The 19,775-nt window shown below is 44.7% G+C and overlaps 1 protein-coding gene, 1 long non-coding RNA gene and 2 gene segments (V, D, J or C); 2 read left to right on the top strand and 2 right to left on the bottom strand.

Annotated features, from left to right (window-relative positions):
• Nucleotides 1-205: 205 nt before the first annotated feature.
• LOC109648279 (armadillo repeat-containing protein 1-like) lies at nucleotides 206-11,253 on the bottom strand. 11 transcript variants are annotated; one of them, XR_011238803.1, is made up of 10 exons: nucleotides 8,108-8,373; nucleotides 7,686-7,820; nucleotides 6,878-7,071; nucleotides 6,653-6,744; nucleotides 5,609-5,798; nucleotides 5,407-5,523; nucleotides 5,028-5,102; nucleotides 2,324-3,590; nucleotides 2,121-2,239; nucleotides 206-1,287 (listed from the first exon to the last, which is right to left on the bottom strand). XR_011238803.1 is itself a non-coding variant. In XM_069511483.1 (8 exons), exons 3-8 carry the CDS (start codon nucleotides 7,037-7,039, stop codon nucleotides 3,399-3,401), a joined length of 828 nt encoding a protein of 275 aa, XP_069367584.1. In that variant the 5' UTR covers nucleotides 7,040-7,071; nucleotides 7,686-7,820; nucleotides 8,108-8,373; the 3' UTR covers nucleotides 206-3,398. The 11 variants fall into 11 exon arrangements, 3 of the variants coding, with proteins under 3 accessions (XP_069367584.1, XP_069367585.1, XP_069367583.1); XR_011238804.1 differs by lacking the exons at nucleotides 7,686-7,820; nucleotides 8,108-8,373 and adding an exon at nucleotides 11,029-11,253; XR_011238801.1 differs by lacking the exon at nucleotides 7,686-7,820 and having other exon boundaries at nucleotides 8,108-8,378.
• On the top strand, nucleotides 8,899-9,917 carry LOC138405143 (T cell receptor delta variable 3-like). The segment is given in 2 exon segments: nucleotides 8,899-8,935; nucleotides 9,580-9,917. Coding segments are annotated over 2 exon segments (375 nt in total).
• LOC138405142 (T cell receptor delta variable 3-like) lies at nucleotides 10,955-11,919 on the top strand. The segment is given in 2 exon segments: nucleotides 10,955-11,030; nucleotides 11,582-11,919. Coding segments are annotated over 2 exon segments (414 nt in total).
• Nucleotides 11,920-15,982: 4,063 nt separating this feature from the next.
• LOC138405103 (uncharacterized) lies at nucleotides 15,983-18,773 on the bottom strand. The gene is made up of 2 exons (XR_011238805.1): nucleotides 17,593-18,773; nucleotides 15,983-16,969 (listed from the first exon to the last, which is right to left on the bottom strand). It is a non-coding gene; the product is annotated as an uncharacterized lncRNA (long non-coding RNA).
• Between the last annotated feature and the right edge of the window lie 1,002 nt (nucleotides 18,774-19,775).

Below are 19,775 nucleotides of genomic sequence, written 5' to 3'. Positions count from 1 at the left end.
TGCAGTTTAAGGAGGTTTAATGTGAGTTGACAGAGCGGCTGCAGACGTTTCAGGCTCCAACACAAAAATAAACAGAGAACACGTTTTTAAAAAAGGCGTGACGCCTCAGGATATTTGATAAGATAAGAAATTTTAAATATTCAGACCGAAACCGAATCATTAAACACATTCTAAACGTCTGAAGAAAACTCTGGAGTATTTTCACTTCATGTTTCATCTGTTTTATTGAAGCTGCTCGTTGAGTCAAATCCAACATTTTCCTTCACTATTAAAGACAAAAGTGCCACAAACATTTTTCATGGATCAACTCTCCATGAATCTGAAAGGAGATCAAACAGAAGAGAGAAGGGGGATTTCCTGTGACAGGTCTGTGTCACATGACTCACTGTAGGATCACAACGTTTCATCAGTCGACATGAAACCATGACTCCAATTTAACATTGTTTTTTACAGTGCAGGAGCAGAAGAGAAGTGAGGAAGGTCGTTGACATAAAGACAGATCTCTTCCACCCTTCCCCCGAGCAGTCGTGAAAAGTCAAACCCACTTAAAGTTTCTTCCCCCTGAGCGATCAGGATTCTAAACACCATCAGGATCAGGAGCGTTCTTATGTTTACTTTGTTTTAATCAGAGAAACTTCCAGAAACTCAGCAGCTGCTTCACGTTCCTGTCTCAGCAGGACCTGAACAAACTTGTCCACATTTTTATCTTCTGTTGATCCCACGTTGTGATGGTGTGTTCACAGCACACGTTCAGAACGCTGCTGCTGCTGCTCGAGGTCAAAAACCACCAACACCCTCGAACATCCGTCTTTTTGCTGAATGGATTCAAAGGTCATTCACTCCCGGGTGAAATGACTCTGCAGGTTACTATCGGCTCCAATCAGACATGGTGCCCGGGTGAACTCACTGATCTGTCAAGACAGCGTGGTGAAGCCGTTAAATGGGTTTTACCTCCATTTGATGAACCCGCACTGTAGAAACCTGAGAGAGTCACACGTGAGGGATCCCTCTCCCAGGACGGACAGAGTTAAACATTTCTACATGAGAACATGTCTGATAGAGATGAAGGAGCACACACATGAACTGAGGAGTTACTGATGGTAGAAGATGAGGAGACATGTTGTGTATCAAGAAGTTTGGTTGTGATCATGGTCCAGGATCAGCTGACACCATCAGGATCTATGGTCCATGATCACAGTCTGTGATCCACCATGTGGCTGCAGCTGTGATCCTGGATCTACAAACGATGAAGCAGCAGGACTCTGGTGGAGAAGTCATGTCAGTAACCTGTTGATGAGAAGGGCATCGGATGGAGGATGGTTATCGGTCTGTAGTTAAAACCTCCGGGTCCAGGGTTTGTACACCTGGCAGGGTACATGAAACAAAATCTGTACAAGGACATTAAAGGTGGTCTTCTGTCCTCAAAGTCTGAATCCAGCTCCATGTCTTTTGTTCGATTGTTTCAACTTAATCTGGTTAAAAGTGAACCAAACCATGGTTCAGTCTGCTCCAGACCACCTCTACTGGTCGGACTAGATGTTGGTGTGTTGGTCTGAGGAACCTGTCAAACCTGATATTTAGGTTCAGACCGAACTGAAGAGCCTGAAGGTCTGAAACAAACCAGGCGTGAATATTGATCATCTTCACAGGATCGTCTTCATGATTCAGTAACTTTTTATTTTCACCATGTGATTCACTTCCACTGTCGATTAAACAGTCTGTAAACTTTGAATGAAATTATTCACACATGTAAATATCACATGTACTGAACATACCATGACCTGGATGACAGAGAATCCTCAGACATATAAAGCATTGTATTGCTTTAGGTTCACACCTGACGTTAGAACTTTGCTGCCTGTGTTCAGCGTCGCATGAGCCTCATGCAAAAACATTTTCACATCCTTCAGATAAGTTCTTCTTAATTTCTTTGTTCGACTCGTCAGATTCAGCTTCTAACTTCAGAAAAGAGTGTAAATGACAAACATGATGAACTCCACCTGTGCAAGTTGAGCAAATCGTAGACTTTCATAAAAATGGAAGACGTCATGTCTCCACAAACACTGAGCCGACAGAAATCGGACAGGCGTTCTCTTTTCTGTCTGAACCTGATGCTTTACCTGATCAGAGACACGTGTAGTGTAAAAAGAAAATCAAGTACAGGTTCTCGACACGGTGACCCGACCTGAATCGTTGGGCGTCCATACTCCAGTCTGGAAAACTCAAATTCTGTTCATAACTGTAGGAAAACACAAAATGCAAGAAAATTGGTGAATGATGCAACTTCTCCTAAATGACTCAAACGCACCGTTAAACAACAAACCTGTTTGTATGAACGGTTCCTACATGAGGCTCACTGAGTCCGGACACAATCTGTCATGTGTTCAGACTGATAGTAATCTGATTACCCAGGTGGATGACGTCAGTATGGGGAAGAATCCTGTGTAACATGGTCCAGTGTTAAAAACAAAGATTTCTACTCTACGTAAAAAACATCAACCTCAGGTTCAAATGTGCAAAATGGTCAAAACCCTTGTGGCTGTTTGATGTCACTGAAGAGAAGGAAGGTCAAATAAAACATGGCTCCTCTAAACAGTTCAGAGTTCAGTGCCTGGTCAACAGGAAGTGAGAAAAGTAAAGTTCAGTTTAAAGGCATTTATACGAGAGTGTTCAGAATCAGAAAGAAAGAGAGAAAAGCTCCGTCCTGTCACTGAAGACGAGATAACGGACGCCAGTCTGTTCCCTTGAACTCCCTGATCGTGGTCACCTTTCACCGCTAACACTCTGTCCACACATGAACGCAGTAACATCCTGGGAGGGTCGGCCATTTCCATTCTTCACTGAACAACAAAAGTTCACAATCGGTTGTTCACGGGAAACTCAAGCCACCGTCACTGATACCAGAGCCAGAGGAGCTTCTGTTACAGGTGCAAGATTTTTAAGTTTTACTTCCTGTTTCCTGATCATGTGACTTCTGGACTCTTCTCCAGACTTATGGAAAGATGAGAGAAAACCGCAGTGAGCTGCAGCTGGAGCAGGACGTCTGCGGATGACAGGAAGTGAGGAACCAGCTGACTCAACCTCAAACTGCAGGAGAGATGGTGTCTGCTCAAATAAATAACAAAAAGGTAAAAGAGACTCCATATTGTAACTCGTTGGGGCATATGGACCAGTTCATGGAGTTCTTCACGGCTCTCCAGCAGGAACTTCAAAACCACGATGAGGTTGTTGGAGATCGTCTCCTCTCGACTTTGACACGAGTACGTTTTCATCGTGACGTTGAAGTGACGGATCACGGGTCTGTTTTCAGTTCTCAGTTTTTGAATCACACGACAGAGCTGACATTTGGCAGCTGGTAGGTTTTGGTTCTGAGAGGAGGCGGGGCTGGTTCTGCGAGGTCACCAGTAGAAGGAGCGAGAAAGGAAGTTGGTAGCGGCCCCGAGCCAGCTGGCCCCGTCCTGGTTGGATCCCACCCGGGTCACCGCCTTGTCAGGTTCCTGAGAGGGACTCTCGTCCTCTGGCAGGTAGTCGGGCAAGTCCACGTTCTGCTCCACCTCCACCGAACCGTTCTCCGTAAACGGGATCAGCACCTGCAGACAGCGACAGGTAGGACAGGCTCAATGGTTCTGGTGGATTCAGTGAAGTGGCTGCAGGTCAGTCTTAGAAAATCCAATAACTGAAGTTCTGTGTGGGCTCCCACAGGGTAACTCTTTGGGTCCTCTTTCTTTTTAAATCCAATTCATTAGTAATTTAACATTGCAGGAGATGACCTGCTGTTTACTATCCACCTTCATTTAAATATCCATCATGTAGATCAGGGTCGTGAAGTGAAGTCTTTATTTGACCATGAAACAAACACAATGTTCATCTTGTGACTTCAAACAGAAAATGCATTTATAGCTGTTTTCAGACATGGACTTAAGTCTGTACATGTTCCTGCATGTTCCTCACATGTTCCTGCATGTTCCTGCATGTTCCTGCATGTTCCTGCATGTTCCTGCATGTTCCTCACATGTTCCTCACATGTTCCTGCATGTTCCTCACATGTTCCTGCATGTTCCTACATGTTCCTGCATGTTCCTGCATGTTCCTGCATGTTCCTGCATGTTCCTGCATGTTCCTCACATGTTCCTGCATGTTCCTACATGTTCCTGCATGTTCCTGCATGTTCCTCACATGTTCCTGCATGTTCCTACATGTTCCTGCATGTTCCTGCATGTTCCTCACATGTTCCTGCATGTTCCTGCATGTTCCTGCATGTTCCTCACATGTTCCTGCATGTTCCTGCATGTTCCTCACATGTTCCTGCATGTTCCTCACATGTTCCTGCATGTTCCTCACATGTTCCTGCATGTTCCTCACATGTTCCTGCATGTTCCTACATGTTCCTGCATGTTCCTCACATGTTCCTCACATGTTCCTACATCTTCCTCACATCTTCCTGCATGTTCCTCACATCTTCCTGCATGTTCCTACATGTTCCTCACATCTTCCTGCATGTTCCTATATGTGAGGACAAATGTCTGAGTCAGTGTCTCTTAACATTTTCTGGATCTTCAGCTTCTAGTAAAACATCTGAGTGGGTCTATGAGAGAAAATATCTGGAAAACATCTGGAACCTTCTCAGTGAGCGAGTGGGCGTGTCTCTGAGGTTTCTAGCACGTGATGGATGTGAAACTGAAGAACACAAATCTCCCAGGATGAAGAAGAGGAGCCGTACAGGAGGTTCCAGATGTTTTGAGTTGTGAGGAGGGTCGGCTTAACTAATAATTAATTAGTGATTTCTAACAAACAGTTTAATAAAATCTCTAACTCCTCCTTGAGACATGATTCTGTTATTGAAGCTGTTCTGCTCATTCTGACCGACACTACAGGAAAACGCTGCTCTCGATGTGGATGTAAATAAACTGGACTCGCAGGAGACTTGACGCTCAGGATCATTATTCGTTCATGATTTTAAAGCTTTTCTTCGTGAGTTTTTGTTCCTGTGACCCGTGGACACCGAAGAGACTTGAGCTGAAACTGACCTCGTCTCCGTTTTCTCTTTTCACCACCTGCTGAGCGCTCATCACCTGAGTGGAGGCGATCGCAGACGCCAGAGACTGAAAACGAAAACCATTCACACGATTCATCACTTCATCTGATTCACTCATTGACAATCACCTGCTCACCAGGCTTTAATTAAAGTCACATACTTCCAGATGATCTTATTAAAAATTAAACCTTTCTCTTTATAAAGCAGCTCACATTTCATATTTCAAATTCAAACAAGTGAATATTAAAAGTACATTTTCTTCATCAGTTTGAATTTTGATGATATCAACACTTTCAGTTTGAGCTGGAGAAAAAGAAATGTGCAGCTCAATCTTTGTAAACAGTTTGTATCACCGCCACATCTCGCCTCACCTCGGCCTTCAGGTCTGAACGGATCCGGACGATGCATCTCTTCACGGCCATCTGGAAGGTGAAGCTGATCACTCCTCTGATCTTCAGCAGGGCCTCCTCACACAGACTCCTCCGACTCTGACGAGGACCAAAACAAAGTTTCACCCTGAACCTCTGAACATTTCTTTATTCTTTATAATTCAGTGGTTCGGCGCCTGCTCACCGAGTCATCCAGCCCGTCGATGTGGAGGATGACCGTCTTGGCTCTCTTGTTGCTGGAGCCCAGGAAGAACTGGGCTTTGCGGCGGCTGCTGACAACGTCCTCGGCTGGTTCAGAGTCCGCGTCGCAGGTCGCCTGCAGGAGCTCGTAGATCTCAGACGCCAACAGCTTCGTCTCTCCGGGAGTGGTTGATCTGGACGACACAACAAGACCAAACTCAGTGAATCTGTCAGGAACAGGAACTGTTGTGTTTGAGCCACGTGGCCTTTGGTTCAGTTTTTATGTTGATGTTTTAATGTTTTATCTTCAACTTAAAGATCGTGGACTATGATCACAACAAGACGGCTTCTCCTCACATCCTCTACCATCACTGACGATAACTCCTCAGTTCATTTGTCTGCTCCCTTCATCTCTATCTCTCTCCTCAGGCTGTCCATCGCTGCAGCTCCTCTTTTCAGCCTCTGTCTCTAACACTTGGTTTTAGCTCCTGTCTCTTTAAGAGCCCCCTCCTGATAAAGTCCAGTGCGTGTATGCGTGTGTGTCTATGTGTTTGTGTGTGTGTGTATGTAGGAAATGTCCTCGCTCTGATTTTACATGGTTTGTAAAGTAAAATTCATCACGATGATGGTGACAGATTTATTTATACATTACGTTATTTAATATTCAAGGGATAGTTCACCCAAAAATGAAAATGCCCTCATGATCTCCTCACCACTATGATGGAGGGGGGGGGGGGTTTGAATCCACAAAACACTTTTGGAGTTTCAAGGGAAAACAGCGTAAATGTCCGCAGCTGTTTACAACACAAAAAAACATTTGGCGTAAATGACCTTGTTTCAAGTTGAATTTGAACGTCGGGGCTAACGGACACTCGATGACATCACAGGAGCAAGATGGAGACATGTTATGTTTTTTTTCTGTCGTTTGTTTACGTTTGAAGAAGCGATCGTCAGTAACTTCGATTGTATTGGATTTGGCTGCAGCAGTGTTTTGGGTGAGGTATCCCTTAAAAGTCTGAGTCGTGTCCACGTCGCGTCAGAGACTCACTTCTGTACGACATTCTGGAGGCTCAGCATCATCCCCAACTCCCCCTTCAGCTTCTCCCGATTGGCTCGACATTCTGCCAGGTAACGAATCGCCTGCAACATCAACCAATCACAATCATCAGCAAGCTCACTGAACCAGCCGAGCAGCATCTACGTGTTTACTTGGAAATAAAAGTCATAATCTGGAAACATTTTCTACAGGAGGGTCAGTGTGAACGCAGCTCACCAGCAGGGCGGCGTAGACCACCTGAGGATTTGGGTGGTCCAGGAAGAGGATTAGTCCCGGCAGGCAACCCTGGTCCTGGACGATGGCCCTGCGGTTCATGGGGTCTGCGGCCAGGTCCTTCAGCTGGTTGACCACAGCCAGGGCGTCTGGCTCCACACTCATGTTTGACGTTCACTCTCCCATACAAGAACCAGCTGAGGAAGACAGCGACAAACATCGACTCAAACACTGGAACACATACTGTGTCGTCTGACGGAACGCCCACCACAGCTCTGGTTTCCTGTCAGCTCTCCACCATCCAACACCAACCCTGTCTCCATACAGAGAAACCCAACAAATTCAAATTTTAAAAAGTGTTTCTGAGACGTTCAAGGTCTCCGACCATTTAAATACAATTCAGAAATAAGACGTAAACAGGAAGTAGAGTGTCTCCTCTGCAGTTGGTTGCTTAGCAACAGAAGCTCCTCTGAAGGAGGAGCAGTGATGGTGAAGAGTCAGAGCAGAGATTTCTTTTCTCTGAGCGACGACGAGGTGGAACTGTTCCTGACAGGAAGTGTTAGCGACGCTTTGTGTTCACCGCTGGTAGTCGAGTCATGTGACCGATGAGAACCAATCACAAGAGAACGTGGGCGTCATCGTTTCCTAAAGTCTCAGTTTGCGTTCAGACTAAAACACAAACCAGAGTTTCAAACTGAAACCAGATCAGTTCACACGAATCACGAGGCTGCAGAACTCTGCCAGGCGTAACCATAGCAACAGTGATGCGATGTAGCCTCAGCCAGTGTGAACAGGAGAGATCAGAACACACCTCTTCTCTACGTCCTGTCACGTGTCAGGAGACCAACACTGGAGTGAGATCTTCGATCTGACTGCAGACTTAGAAGATGCCTGACGGTGTTTGAAGTATTGACTTGTCCTCTTGTCCTCTTGTCCTCTGTCCCACCTGTTCACAGCAGAACTGAATCAGTGACGTGCAGACCAGGGTCCACAGCAGCTTTCTAACAGCAGCTTCTACATTTGACATCACTGAGAGAAATACTGATGAGAGCACGAGACTCCAGCCGAGGAACCGGACACTTGTGCTGCGGGTGCCGGTGCATGCTGGTGTCTCTGGGGGGGGGAGGGTTAGTCACCCGTCACTGCGGCCCTCAGGTGGTGGATTTCGGGTCAGAACAGGTCCAAGAGCCCCGACCTCTGAAGAATGCTAAAGCTAAAGCTAACAGCGCTCACCTCTTGACTGTCACCGGCACCGAGCCGCGGCTAACGTCAGCGGCTAGCTGTCCGGTTAGCTTCCGCTCCGTGAAGCAGCGGTGACCGTTAACGGTTTGTAGCAGCAGCTGGAGGCGGAACGAGCCGATTCCCCGGTTTGTTCAATCACGTTAACGATGTTTCCACCGACTGAACACGAACAGACGACTTCCGGCTGGGCAGCGACCTAACAACAGAGCCTGTGATTGGACCAATTATAGTCATGTGACCGTGCTGACCAATGAGCTGCACTGTTCTAACAGTCAAAGGACCCACGCCCCTTGTATATATATATATATATATATATATATATATATTTATATATTTATATATAATATATCTAAATGAATCGATCATTTGAAAAAGAATATAGTACGTGGTAGGAGAGGTGTACCTGTAGTACAGTATATTCAGCTGTGTGGCTCCTCCCACTGACTGCAGAAGAAGCTGATTGGTGGAAACTATCTGATTCCAGCTGTGAACATCAGCCTGAACCCACTCGCTGCTCATTCACACTGAACCATCACAGTTTCACTGTCAACATGGAAACACTGGCTGCACTCTTGTTCTTCTCAACTCTTGTAGGTTCGTATGATTCAGGAAAGAAAACCTGAAACAGGAAGACATTATGTTTGGATGATTCTGTAGCTGCTGTTAAAGATCTCAACGTTTCCACATCACACATCCAGCTGATGAAGATGTCTCCACTTCACCACTAATAACTGTTGAATCTGCCGTTAACAGGATTGTTGGTTTCCATTTTCTTTCCAACCATGGACATGAGTCTGAATATATCGTTTCCATCACTAGGTCAGAGCTTGGAAGATGATATTACTGCCAACAGCGCTGAGGTGTTTTCAGCATCGGGCCGTCCTGTTACTGTGTCCTGTGAATATTCTGTTAAAGCTGAAAATCTCCAGTGGTACCGACAGGATCCAGGATCAGCTCCTCACTTTCTTCTCCTGATCACTGATACAAAAGAGCCTCAAGTGGTCAGAGCGACTCCTCCACACCCTCGACTGACAGCTGAACTGAACCAGGAGAGAAATGGAGTCACACTGCAGATCTCCTCTGCTGCAGTGACAGACTCTGCTGTGTACTACTGTGCTGTGAAGCCCACAGTGACAGGAAACTACACAACTCTGTAGAAAAACCTTTAGAGCAAAGACAACACATCAGAGGAGACGGAGAGATTCAGGGAGGAGCTGAGCTGTGACTGAACTATAGAAGAGAGAGGAGCTTCCATATTCAGCACAGTTCAATATACAAACCCTCAACATCACCTTTATTCAACATGCTCTCACTGCATCTTGGTCACTTTTCTCTGCTGCTTCTTTCAATCCTAACAGGTTTGTTAGATCATGTAGAAAAATGAGATCAAGTCAAATCTTTCCTGAATATAAATGAAGTTTGGAAACGTTTCCATGTTATAACTGAGTTTTCTGTTTCTTTAGGTGTCAGCTGTGACGAACTGACTCCAGACAAGACTGAAGAGTTCAGTGGAGAAGGCAGCACTGTTACTCTGTCCTACAAGTTCTCCAGGACAATAACTAGTAGTGATTATTTCTTCTGGTATCGACAGTATCCAGGAAAACCACCAGAGTTCCTCTTCTCACACTCTGCTTCAGAACAAGAAGGAGCTGCTCCAACACCTGGACTGAGGTTTAAAGTGGAGCAGAAGAAAATCCAGATGATCATCTCCTCTGCTGCAGTGACAGACTCTGCTGTGTACTACTGTGCTGTGCAGCCCACAGTGACAGGAAACTACACAACTCTGTACAAAAACCTTTAGAGCAAAGACAACACAACACATCATCCACTAGAGGGAGTCACTCACTGTTAAACCTCAGTGGTCTGTGATGATGTTTGTTTCACAATAAAACTAATTTGGACAATCATCAGGTTTTGTAGGATACTTCTTAAATGTGTGGTGTACCACAGGGTTCAATGCTGGGTCCTCTCATCTTCACTTTACATGTTGAGTTTGGATCATTGTTTTTCAAACATACATCAATTTCATCCTTTTCTTTTCCAATATTTATTGTACAATCCCTCTGAGGTCCAGTGATTATGACAGAAGGTTTGTCACATGTGAAGTTTCCGTCTCAAAGACCTTCAAACTTTTGTGTGAGTCTAGAACTTGGATCCTTTGACTCGTCACTAACTGTCTTTAAACCAGGTGAAATCAAATCTACACTGTTGGTTGATGTGAAGCAGAAAACTGACACTGAGCTTTTCTTTCTTTCTCACAAGAATAAAGTTGAACACTGATGGAAAAGTGTCGTCTCTACTTGAGGAGTTTAAAATGGCTTCTTGTTGTGTTGGCAAACTCTTTAAAGTGATGGACGCTTTCAATCATCTCAGCTACTTCCTGTCACTCCTGTTATAACGACCAATCACTAACAGGATAAAGACCGGCCCCGCCCACTGAAGTTGTTGGGAGTGTCCAGTGCAGAAATGTTGGAGGAAGTAAAAGCACAATCAGCTGGATGTTGAGGACGACTGTGCAGCAGAGAGGCTGCTGAGTCTTTTCATTCTACTGCAGTGGAAGAACATTGTTCGTCTGTTTGGCTTCAACCACGAAGACTAAGACATGTTGCTTCACCTCTTTTTCTTTTTCTCTCACTTCCTGGGTGAGTTTTACAACTAATCTCTGTCTCACTGAACCTGTGGAATGATCCAAATCTTTCTTCTACATATCATGACAGGAGGTTTATTTACTCTGTAGAAAAATCATCACGTGTAGAAGAAAAGTCAAGAACCTGTTGAGTCTCTTGATGTTTGATTCTCTTCACACTCACTGACATGAATAATACTCATCTTGCAGCCATGGGTTCCATGCTCAGTATAACGCCAGGAAGTACTGAAGAAGTAGTTTCAGAGGGAAGTAACATCAACCTGACCTGTAAATATGACGGATCCATCAGAAACATCCAGTGGTACCGACAACACCAGAGATCCAGACCAGAGTTCCTGCTCCTGATCTCAGAGGAAGGATCGATTCATCCAACTCTGTCTGATTTCTCTGCTCACATTGACAAAACAAAGAAACATGTCACACTGCAGATCTCCTCTGCTGCAGTGACAGACTCTGCTGTGTACTACTGTGCTCTGAGGCCCACAGTGACAGGAAACTACACAACTCTGTAGAAAAACCTTTAGAGCAAAGACAACACATCAGAGGAGACGGAGAGATTCAGGGAGGAGCTGAGCTGTGACTGAACTATAGAAGAGAGAGGAGCTTCCATATTCAGCACAGTTCAATATACAAACCCTCAACATCACCTTTATTCAACATGCTCTCACTGCATCTTGGTCACTTTTCTCTGCTGCTTCTTTCAATCCTAACAGGTTTGTTAGATCATGTAGAAAAATGAGATCAAGTCAAATCTTTCCTGAATATAAATGAAGTTTGGAAACGTTTCCATGTTATAACTGAGTTTTCTGTTTCTTTAGGTGTCAGCTGTGACGAACTGACTCCAGACAAGACTGAAGAGTTCAGTGGAGAAGGCAGCACTGTTACTCTGTCCTACAAGTTCTCCAGGACAATAACTAGTAGTGATTATTTCTTCTGGTATCGACAGTATCCAGGAAAACCACCAGAGTTCCTCTTCTCACACTCTGCTTCAGAACAAGAAGGAGCTGCTCCAACACCTGGACTGAGGTTTAAAGTGGAGCAGAAGAAAATCCAGATGATCATCTCCTCTGCTGCAGTGACAGACTCTGCTGTGTACTACTGTGCTGTGAGGCCCACAGTGACAGGAAACTACACAACTCTGTACAAAAACCTTTAGAGCAAAGACAACACAACACATCATCCACTAGAGGGAGTCACTCACTGTTAAACCTCAGTGGTCTGTGATGATGTTTGTTTCACAATAAAACTAATTTGGACAATCATCAGGTTTTGTAGGATACTTCTTAAATGTGTGGTGTACCACAGGGTTCAATGCTGGGTCCTCTCATCTTCACTTTACATGTTGAGTTTGGATCATTGTTTTTCAAACATACATCAATTTCATCCTTTTCTTTTCAAATATTTATTGTACAATCCCTCTGAGGTCCAGTGATTATGACAGAAGGTTTGTCACATGTGAAGTTTCGGTCTCAAAGACCTTCAAACTTTTGTGTGAGTCTAGAACTTGGATCCTTTGACTCGTCACTAACTGTCTTTAAACCAGGTGAAATCAAATCTACACTGTTGGTTGATGTGAAGCAGAAAACTGACACTGAGCTTTTCTTTCTTTCTCACAAGAATAAAGTTGAACACTGATGGAAAAGTGTCGTCTCTACTTGAGGAGTTTAAAATGGCTTCTTGTTGTGTTGGCAAACTCTTTAAAGTGATGGACTCTTTCAATCAGGGGTCTCAAACTCGCGGCCCTCTGGACGATATTTTGTGGCCCCCTACTTCACATCAAAGTTTAGTGCGGGCCGTGCGTTTTTCTCAAACGCACCTTTTTGTCGAGTCGTTGCGCGGGCTGTGCTTGCCCCGACAGCTTCCGGTGGCGTTTGTTGTCAAGTTAGCCAAAGCGAATTAGCAGCGTTAGTCACTTGATTGAAACGTGATTCCGCAGTGACACCAAGTGGAAGGAAAATATATCCTGTCAGCACTGGTGTAGTCCAGGGTACACGGGGGTATACGACGTATACCCGCTTATTTTTCAGTAAGCGTTGCGTACACCCACTTCTAAATCCCCCTGATGCGCACCATCCAGGAGCATCTGCAGCCAAATGACCCATTTCTTTCCTGGGATGGTGAAGCCATGACCCACTCTGCCTCTCATGTGTTTTTTTAACTCGCTCACTATCACACACACGAGATACATATAGAATCTATATGTCATTCACGCCCCAACCTGCTGACAACCGGCCAATGGGGACCCAGCCATGCCATCCCACCCCTACCATTGGTCCAAACGGCCATGTGCCCACCTGTGACACGTTCAATGATGTGGGAAAACACAGTGCTTCAGCAACAACGACACTTAACAGCTGAGCACAACACAATCACAGATAACAGTGACAGAGTATATCACTGTTCATGTGTTGTAAATGCATTTTTTCATTGTTCACTAAGTATTGTTCTTTAGTTACATATTGTTTTGTTGAATAATTTGAATGGTGATGTTCAATCATCATATGATATTTATATATATATCTAATGAGTTATGCTAAAATAGTGTTTATTTATGACAGTGCACTTTTGAGTTTATCTGATTGGTTTTGATGTGTGGAAGAGAATGATTTGCATTTTCTTTATCTAAGGTGAAATATGAACAAGGATGCGTTGTCAAATTCAGATCTGAAGTATTTTATTTAAATAAATGTTCAAGAAATAACTGAAACACCATGTTAGCCTCATCTATATTTTACATTCATGCAGGCTGCCTGTGTGACCAGTAATACCTACAAACTGCTCCTGATCAAGTCATGTCCATTTTATAATAGTGGCACACTCTGGCCCACGCTATCTGCTGCAAATCAGCTGTTCAAAGAGACAGTTTACAAAAGAAACTACTGACTCTCCAAGTGAGAGAATAGGTGTCAGTAGTTCACTCAAAATGCATCGTTGTCTCTCACTCGTCTGTGGACCAGTATTGGTTTAGTAATTCCATAATCCTTCCTCCCTGAGATCGAGCAGCAGAAATTATGTGACAATGAGCAAATACTACTGATGGATTATGGGTAAACTAAATAGAGTCGTCTTACGTGTCACTGTTTCTCAAACAGGGCATTTTTCTGGGCTGGGTTAAAAAAGGGCAAACATTGAGAGTATACCCACTTCTCCAGGGACCACTACACCACTGCCTGTCACCCAGCCCCAGTCATGTCTTTCTCAAAACCTGCCGTGAAGAGAAAGGTTGGCGACGAGCACAGACAATTTCAGGAAAAGTGGGAGAAGGAATATTTTTTTGTTGAGCACAGGGGCACCCCGACGTGTCTCATATGCACAGAGAAAGTTGCGGTGCACAAGGACTACAACATCAGAAGTCATTACTCAACGAGTCATGCTGAGGAGTTTGCCAAATACCAGGGAGCTGAGAGAGAGAACCGGGTCTCCAGTCTTAAAACGTGTCTACTGAGGCGACAAGAGTTTTTGTGGAGTACTTGATGCGGCCCAGCCTCACCGAGACTCTACCTCCAGCGGCCCCCAGGTAAATTGAGTTTGAGACCCCTGCTTTCAATCATCTCAGCTACTTCCTGTCACTCCTGTTATAACGACCAATCACTAACAGGATAAAGACCGGCCCCGCCCACTGAAGTTGTTGGGAGTGTCCAGTGCAGAAATGTTGGAGGAAGTAAAAGCACAATCAGCTGGATGTTGAGGACGACTGTGCAGCAGAGAGGCTGCTGAGTCTTTTCATTCTACTGCAGTGGAAGAACATTGTTCGTCTGTTTGGCTTCAACCACGAAGACTAAGACATGTTGCTTCACCTCTTTTTCTTTTTCTCTCACTTCCTGGGTGAGTTTTACAACTAATCTCTGTCTCACTGAACCTGTGGAATGATCCAAATCTTTCTTCTACATATCATGACAGGAGGTTTATTTACTCTGTAGAAAAATCATCAGGTGTAGAAGAAAAGTCAAGAACCTGTTGAGTCTCTTGATGTTTGATTCTCTTCACACTCACTGACATGAATAATACTCATCTTGCAGCCATGGGTTCCATGCTCAGTATAACGCCAGGAAGTACTGAAGAAGTAGTTTCAGAGGGAAGTAACATCAACCTGACCTGTAAATATGACGGAACCATCAACAACATCCAGTGGTACCGACAACACCAGAGATCCAGACCAGAGTTCCTGCTCCTGATCTCAGAGGAAGGATCGATTCATCCAACTCTGTCTGATTTCTCTGCTCACATTGACAAAACAAAGAAACATGTCACACTGCAGATCTCCTCTGCTGCAGTGACAGACTCTGCTGTGTACTACTGTGCTCTGAGGCCCACAGTGACAGGAAACTACACAACTCTGTAGAAAAACCTTTAGAGCAAAGACAACACATCAGAGGAGACGGAGAGATTCAGGGAGGAGCTGAGCTGTGACTGAACTATAGAAGAGAGAGGAGCTTCCATATTCAGCACAGTTCAATATACAAACCCTCAACATCACCTTTATTCAACATGCTCTCACTGCATCTTGGTCACTTTTCTCTGCTGCTTCTTTCAATCCTAACAGGTTTGTTAGATCATGTAGAAAAAGGAGATCAAGTCAAATCTTTCCTGAATATAAATGAAGTTTGGAAACATTTCCATGTTATAACTGAGTTTTCTGTTTCTTTAGGTGTCAGCTGTGACGAACTGACTCCAGACAAGACTGAAGAGTTCAGTGGAGAAGGCAGCACTGTTACTCTGTCCTATAATTACCCCAAACTGACAATAGGAAATTATTTCTTCTGGTATCGACAGTATCCAGGAAAACCACCAGAGTTCCTCTTCTCACACTCTGCTTCAGAACAAGAAGGAGCTGCTCCAACACCTGGACTGAGGTTTAAAGTGGAGCAGAAGAAAATCCAGATGATCATCTCCTCTGCTGCAGTGACAGACTCTGCTGTGTACTACTGTGCTGTGCAGCCCACAGTGACAGGAAACTACACAACTCTGTACAAAAACCTTTAGAGCAAAGACAACACAACACATCATCCACTAGAGGGAGTCAGACAACACCAGTTGTGAGAATGAGGTATTTTTAAGATATGATTTCTTTCATTCTTAAGTTTGTAAAATCAAATTGTCTGTTGGTCTCTTATGGTTTCTTGTGGTGCACCACAGGGTTCAGTCCTGGGTCCTCTCATTTGTGTATTTTCTTGTTGAATCTGGATCTTTATAACTCCTGAAGACAACATGAAGTTTGATTTCTTTTCTGAAAAGTTTATTATAAATGACAAGTCCAGTATTTATGGCAGAAGATAGTTTGAAGACAAACACCAAAGTCCACATCATCCACTAGAGGGAGTCACTCACTGTTAAACCTCAGTGTTTCTCATGATCCAGTCCAGATTCTTTGTTGTGATGATTAAACAGACGAATGACTCAGCAGATTATTTTCTGTATAAAACAACAGAGGATCTCAAAGATGATGAGATGCTGTGTCATGTTCACTGTGTGATGTTGTTTTATACACGAGGCATCGACCGATATTGTCCCGTCTCTTCACGGCTGTTTGATCTTTAAAGTTGAAACTGGTTCAAAACCACAATTGGACAAATAACAAGACGTATAATACTGAACTCTACTGTTTCGGTTTCATCGGTTTCCCTGAAGCTCGAGTCGTCTCCACGTACGAATGGTTTTCACTGCAGTAACAGGTGATTAGCTGGCCCCGCCCACTGTTTACCCTGATGTTTCATTTATACGACACAAATCTGATTGTTATCACGTTTTTTGGAGATTATTCACAATAGTCATTGAAAAAGTTCTGACGTGAAACAGAGATGAAATTGATTTCATCCCTCACACCCAGCACCTCCCAACACCCCCCACACTGACCACTGTAACAGATGCCTTCATAAACTTCAATTAGTCCAGAACCCCCCCCCCATTAATCACATCACTCGTGTCCTTCAGCAGCTTCACTGGCTCCAGGTCAGATACCACATTGTCTTTAAGACTCTTCACCTTTCAGAGCGTCCACAGTCTCGCTCCACCACACCTTTCTGAACTGACCACCTGAGGATTTGGGTGGTCCAGGAAGAGGATTAGTCCCGGCAGGCAACCCTGGTCCTGGACGATGGCCCTGCGGTTCGTGGGGTCTGCGGCCAGGTCCTTCAGCTGGTTGACCACAGCCAGGGCGTCTGGCTCCACACTCATGTTTGACGTTCACTCTCCCATACAAGAACCAGCTGAGGAAGACAGCGACAAACATCGACTCAAACACTGGAACACATACTGTGTCGTCTGACGGAACGCCCACCACAGCTCTGGTTTCCTGTCAGCTCTCCACCATCCAACACCAACCCTGTCTCCATACAGAGAAACCCAACAAATTCAAATTTTAAAAAGTGTTTCTGTGGTTTCTGAGACGTTCAAGGTCTCCGACCATTTAAATACAATTCAGAAATAAGACGTAAACAGGAAGTAGAGTGTCTCCTCTGCAGTTGGTTGCTTAGCAACAGAAGCTCCTCTGAAGGAGGAGCAGTGATGGTGAAGAGTCAGAGCAGAGATTTCTTTTCTCGGAGCGACGACGAGGTGGAACTGTTCCTGACAGGAAGTGTTAGCGACGCTTTGTGTTCACCGCTGGTAGTCGAGTCATGTGACCGATGAGAACCAATCACAAGAGAACGTGGGCGTCATCGTTTCCTAAAGTCTCAGTTTGCGTTCAGACTAAAACACAAACCAGAGTTTCAAACTGAAACCAGATCAGTTCACACGAATCACGAGGCTGCAGAACTCTGCCAGGCGTAACCATAGCAACAGTGATGTGATGTAGCCTCAGCCAGTGTGAACAGGAGAGATCAGAACACACCTCTTCTCTACGTCCTGTCACGTGTCAGGAGACCAACACTGGAGTGAGATCTTCGATCTGACTGCAGACTTAGAAGATGCCTGACGGTGTTTGAAGTATTGACTTGTCCTCTTGTCCTCTTGTCCTCTGTCCCACCTGTTCACAGCAGAACTGAATCAGTGACGTGCAGACCAGGGTCCACAGCAGCTTTCTAACAGCAGCTTCTACATTTGACATCACTGAGAGAAATACTGATGAGAGCACGAGACTCCAGCCGAGGAACCGGACACTTGTGCTGCGGGTGCCGGTGCATGCTGGTGTCTCTGGGGGGGGAGGGTTAGTCACCCGTCACTGCGGCCCTCAGGTGGTGGATTTCGGGTCAGAACAGGTCCAAGAGCCCCGACCTCTGAAGAATGCTAAAGCTAAAGCTAACAGCGCTCACCTCTTGACTGTCACCGGCACCGAGCCGCGGCTAACGTCAGCGGCTAGCTGTCCGGTTAGCTTCCGCTCCGTGAAGCAGCGGTGACCGTTAACGGTTTGTAGCAGCAGCTGGAGGCGGAACGAGCCGATTCCCCGGTTTGTTCAATCACGTTAACGATGTTTCCACCGACTGAACACGAACAGACGACTTCCGGCTGGGCAGCGACCTAACAACAGAGCCTGTGATTGGACCAATTATAGTCATGTGACCGTGCTGACCAATGAGCTGCACTGTTCTAACAGTCAAAGGACCCACGCCCCGTATATATATATATATATATATATATATAAATATATATATAATATATCTAAATGAATCGATCATTTGAAAAAGAATATAGTACGTGGTAGGAGAGGTGTACCTGTAGTACAGTATATTCAGCTGTGTGGCTCCTCCCACTGACTGCAGAAGAAGCTGATTGGTGGAAACTATCTGATTCCAGCTGTGAACATCAGCCTGAACCCACTCGCTGCTCATTCACACTGAACCATCACAGTTTCACTGTCAACATGGAAACACTGGCTGCACTCTTGTTCTTCTCAACTCTTGTAGGTTCGTATGATTCAGGAAAGAAAACCTGAAACAGGAAGACATTATGTTTGGATGATTCTGTAGCTGCTGTTAAAGATCTCAACGTTTCCACATCACACATCCAGCTGATGAAGATGTCTCCACTTCACCACTAATAACTGTTGAATCTGCCGTTAACAGGATTGTTGGTTTCCATTTTCTTTCCAACCATGGACATGAGTCTGAATATATCGTTTCCATCACTAGGTCAGAGCTTGGAAGATGATATTACTGCCAACAGCCCTGAGGTGTTTTCAGCATCGGGCCGTCCTGTTACTGTGTCCTGTGAATATTCTGTTAAAGCTCAAAATCTCCAGTGGTACCGACAGGATCCAGGATCAGCTCCTCACTTTCTTCTCCTGATCACTGATACAAAAGAGCCTCAAGTGGTCAGAGCGACTCCTCCACACCCTCGACTGACAGCTGAACTGAACCAGGAGAGAAATGGAGTCACACTGCAGATCTCCTCTGCTGCAGTGACAGACTCTGCTGTGTACTACTGTGCTGTGAAGCCCACAGTGACAGGAAACTACACAACTCTGTACAAAAACCTTTAGAGCAAAGACAACACAACACATCATCCACTAGAGGGAGTCACTCACTGTTAAACCTCAGTGGTCTGTGATGATGTTTGTTTCACAATAAAACTAATTTGGACAATCATCAGGTTTTGTAGGATACTTCTTAAATGTGTGGTGTACCACAGGGTTCAATGCTGGGTCCTCTCATCTTCACTTTACATGTTGAGTTTGGATCATTGTTTTTCAAACATACATCAATTTCATCGTTTTCTTTTCCAATATTTATTGTACAATCCCTCTGAGGTCCAGTGATTATGACAGAAGGTTTGTCACATGTGAAGTTTCCGTCTCAAAGACCTTCAAACTTTTGTGTGAGTCTAGAACTTGGATCCTTTGACTCGTCACTAACTGTCTTTAAACCAGGTGAAATCAAATCTACACTGTTGGTTGATGTGAAGCAGAAAACTGACACTGAGCTTTTCTTTCTTTCTCACAAGAATAAAGTTGAACACTGATGGAAAAGTGTCGTCTCTACTTGAGGAGTTTAAAATGGCTTCTTGTTGTGTTGGCAAACTCTTTAAAGTGATGGACGCTTTCAATCATCTCAGCTACTTCCTGTCACTCCTGTTATA

The sequence above is a fragment of the Paralichthys olivaceus genome, chromosome 16, assembly GCF_024713975.1.
Source record: "Paralichthys olivaceus isolate ysfri-2021 chromosome 16, ASM2471397v2, whole genome shotgun sequence".
Classification (NCBI taxonomy): domain Eukaryota; kingdom Metazoa; phylum Chordata; class Actinopteri; order Pleuronectiformes; family Paralichthyidae; genus Paralichthys; species Paralichthys olivaceus.
The sequence above is the reverse complement of the archived record's forward strand: the minus strand, read 5'-3'. Positions and strand labels throughout refer to the sequence as shown.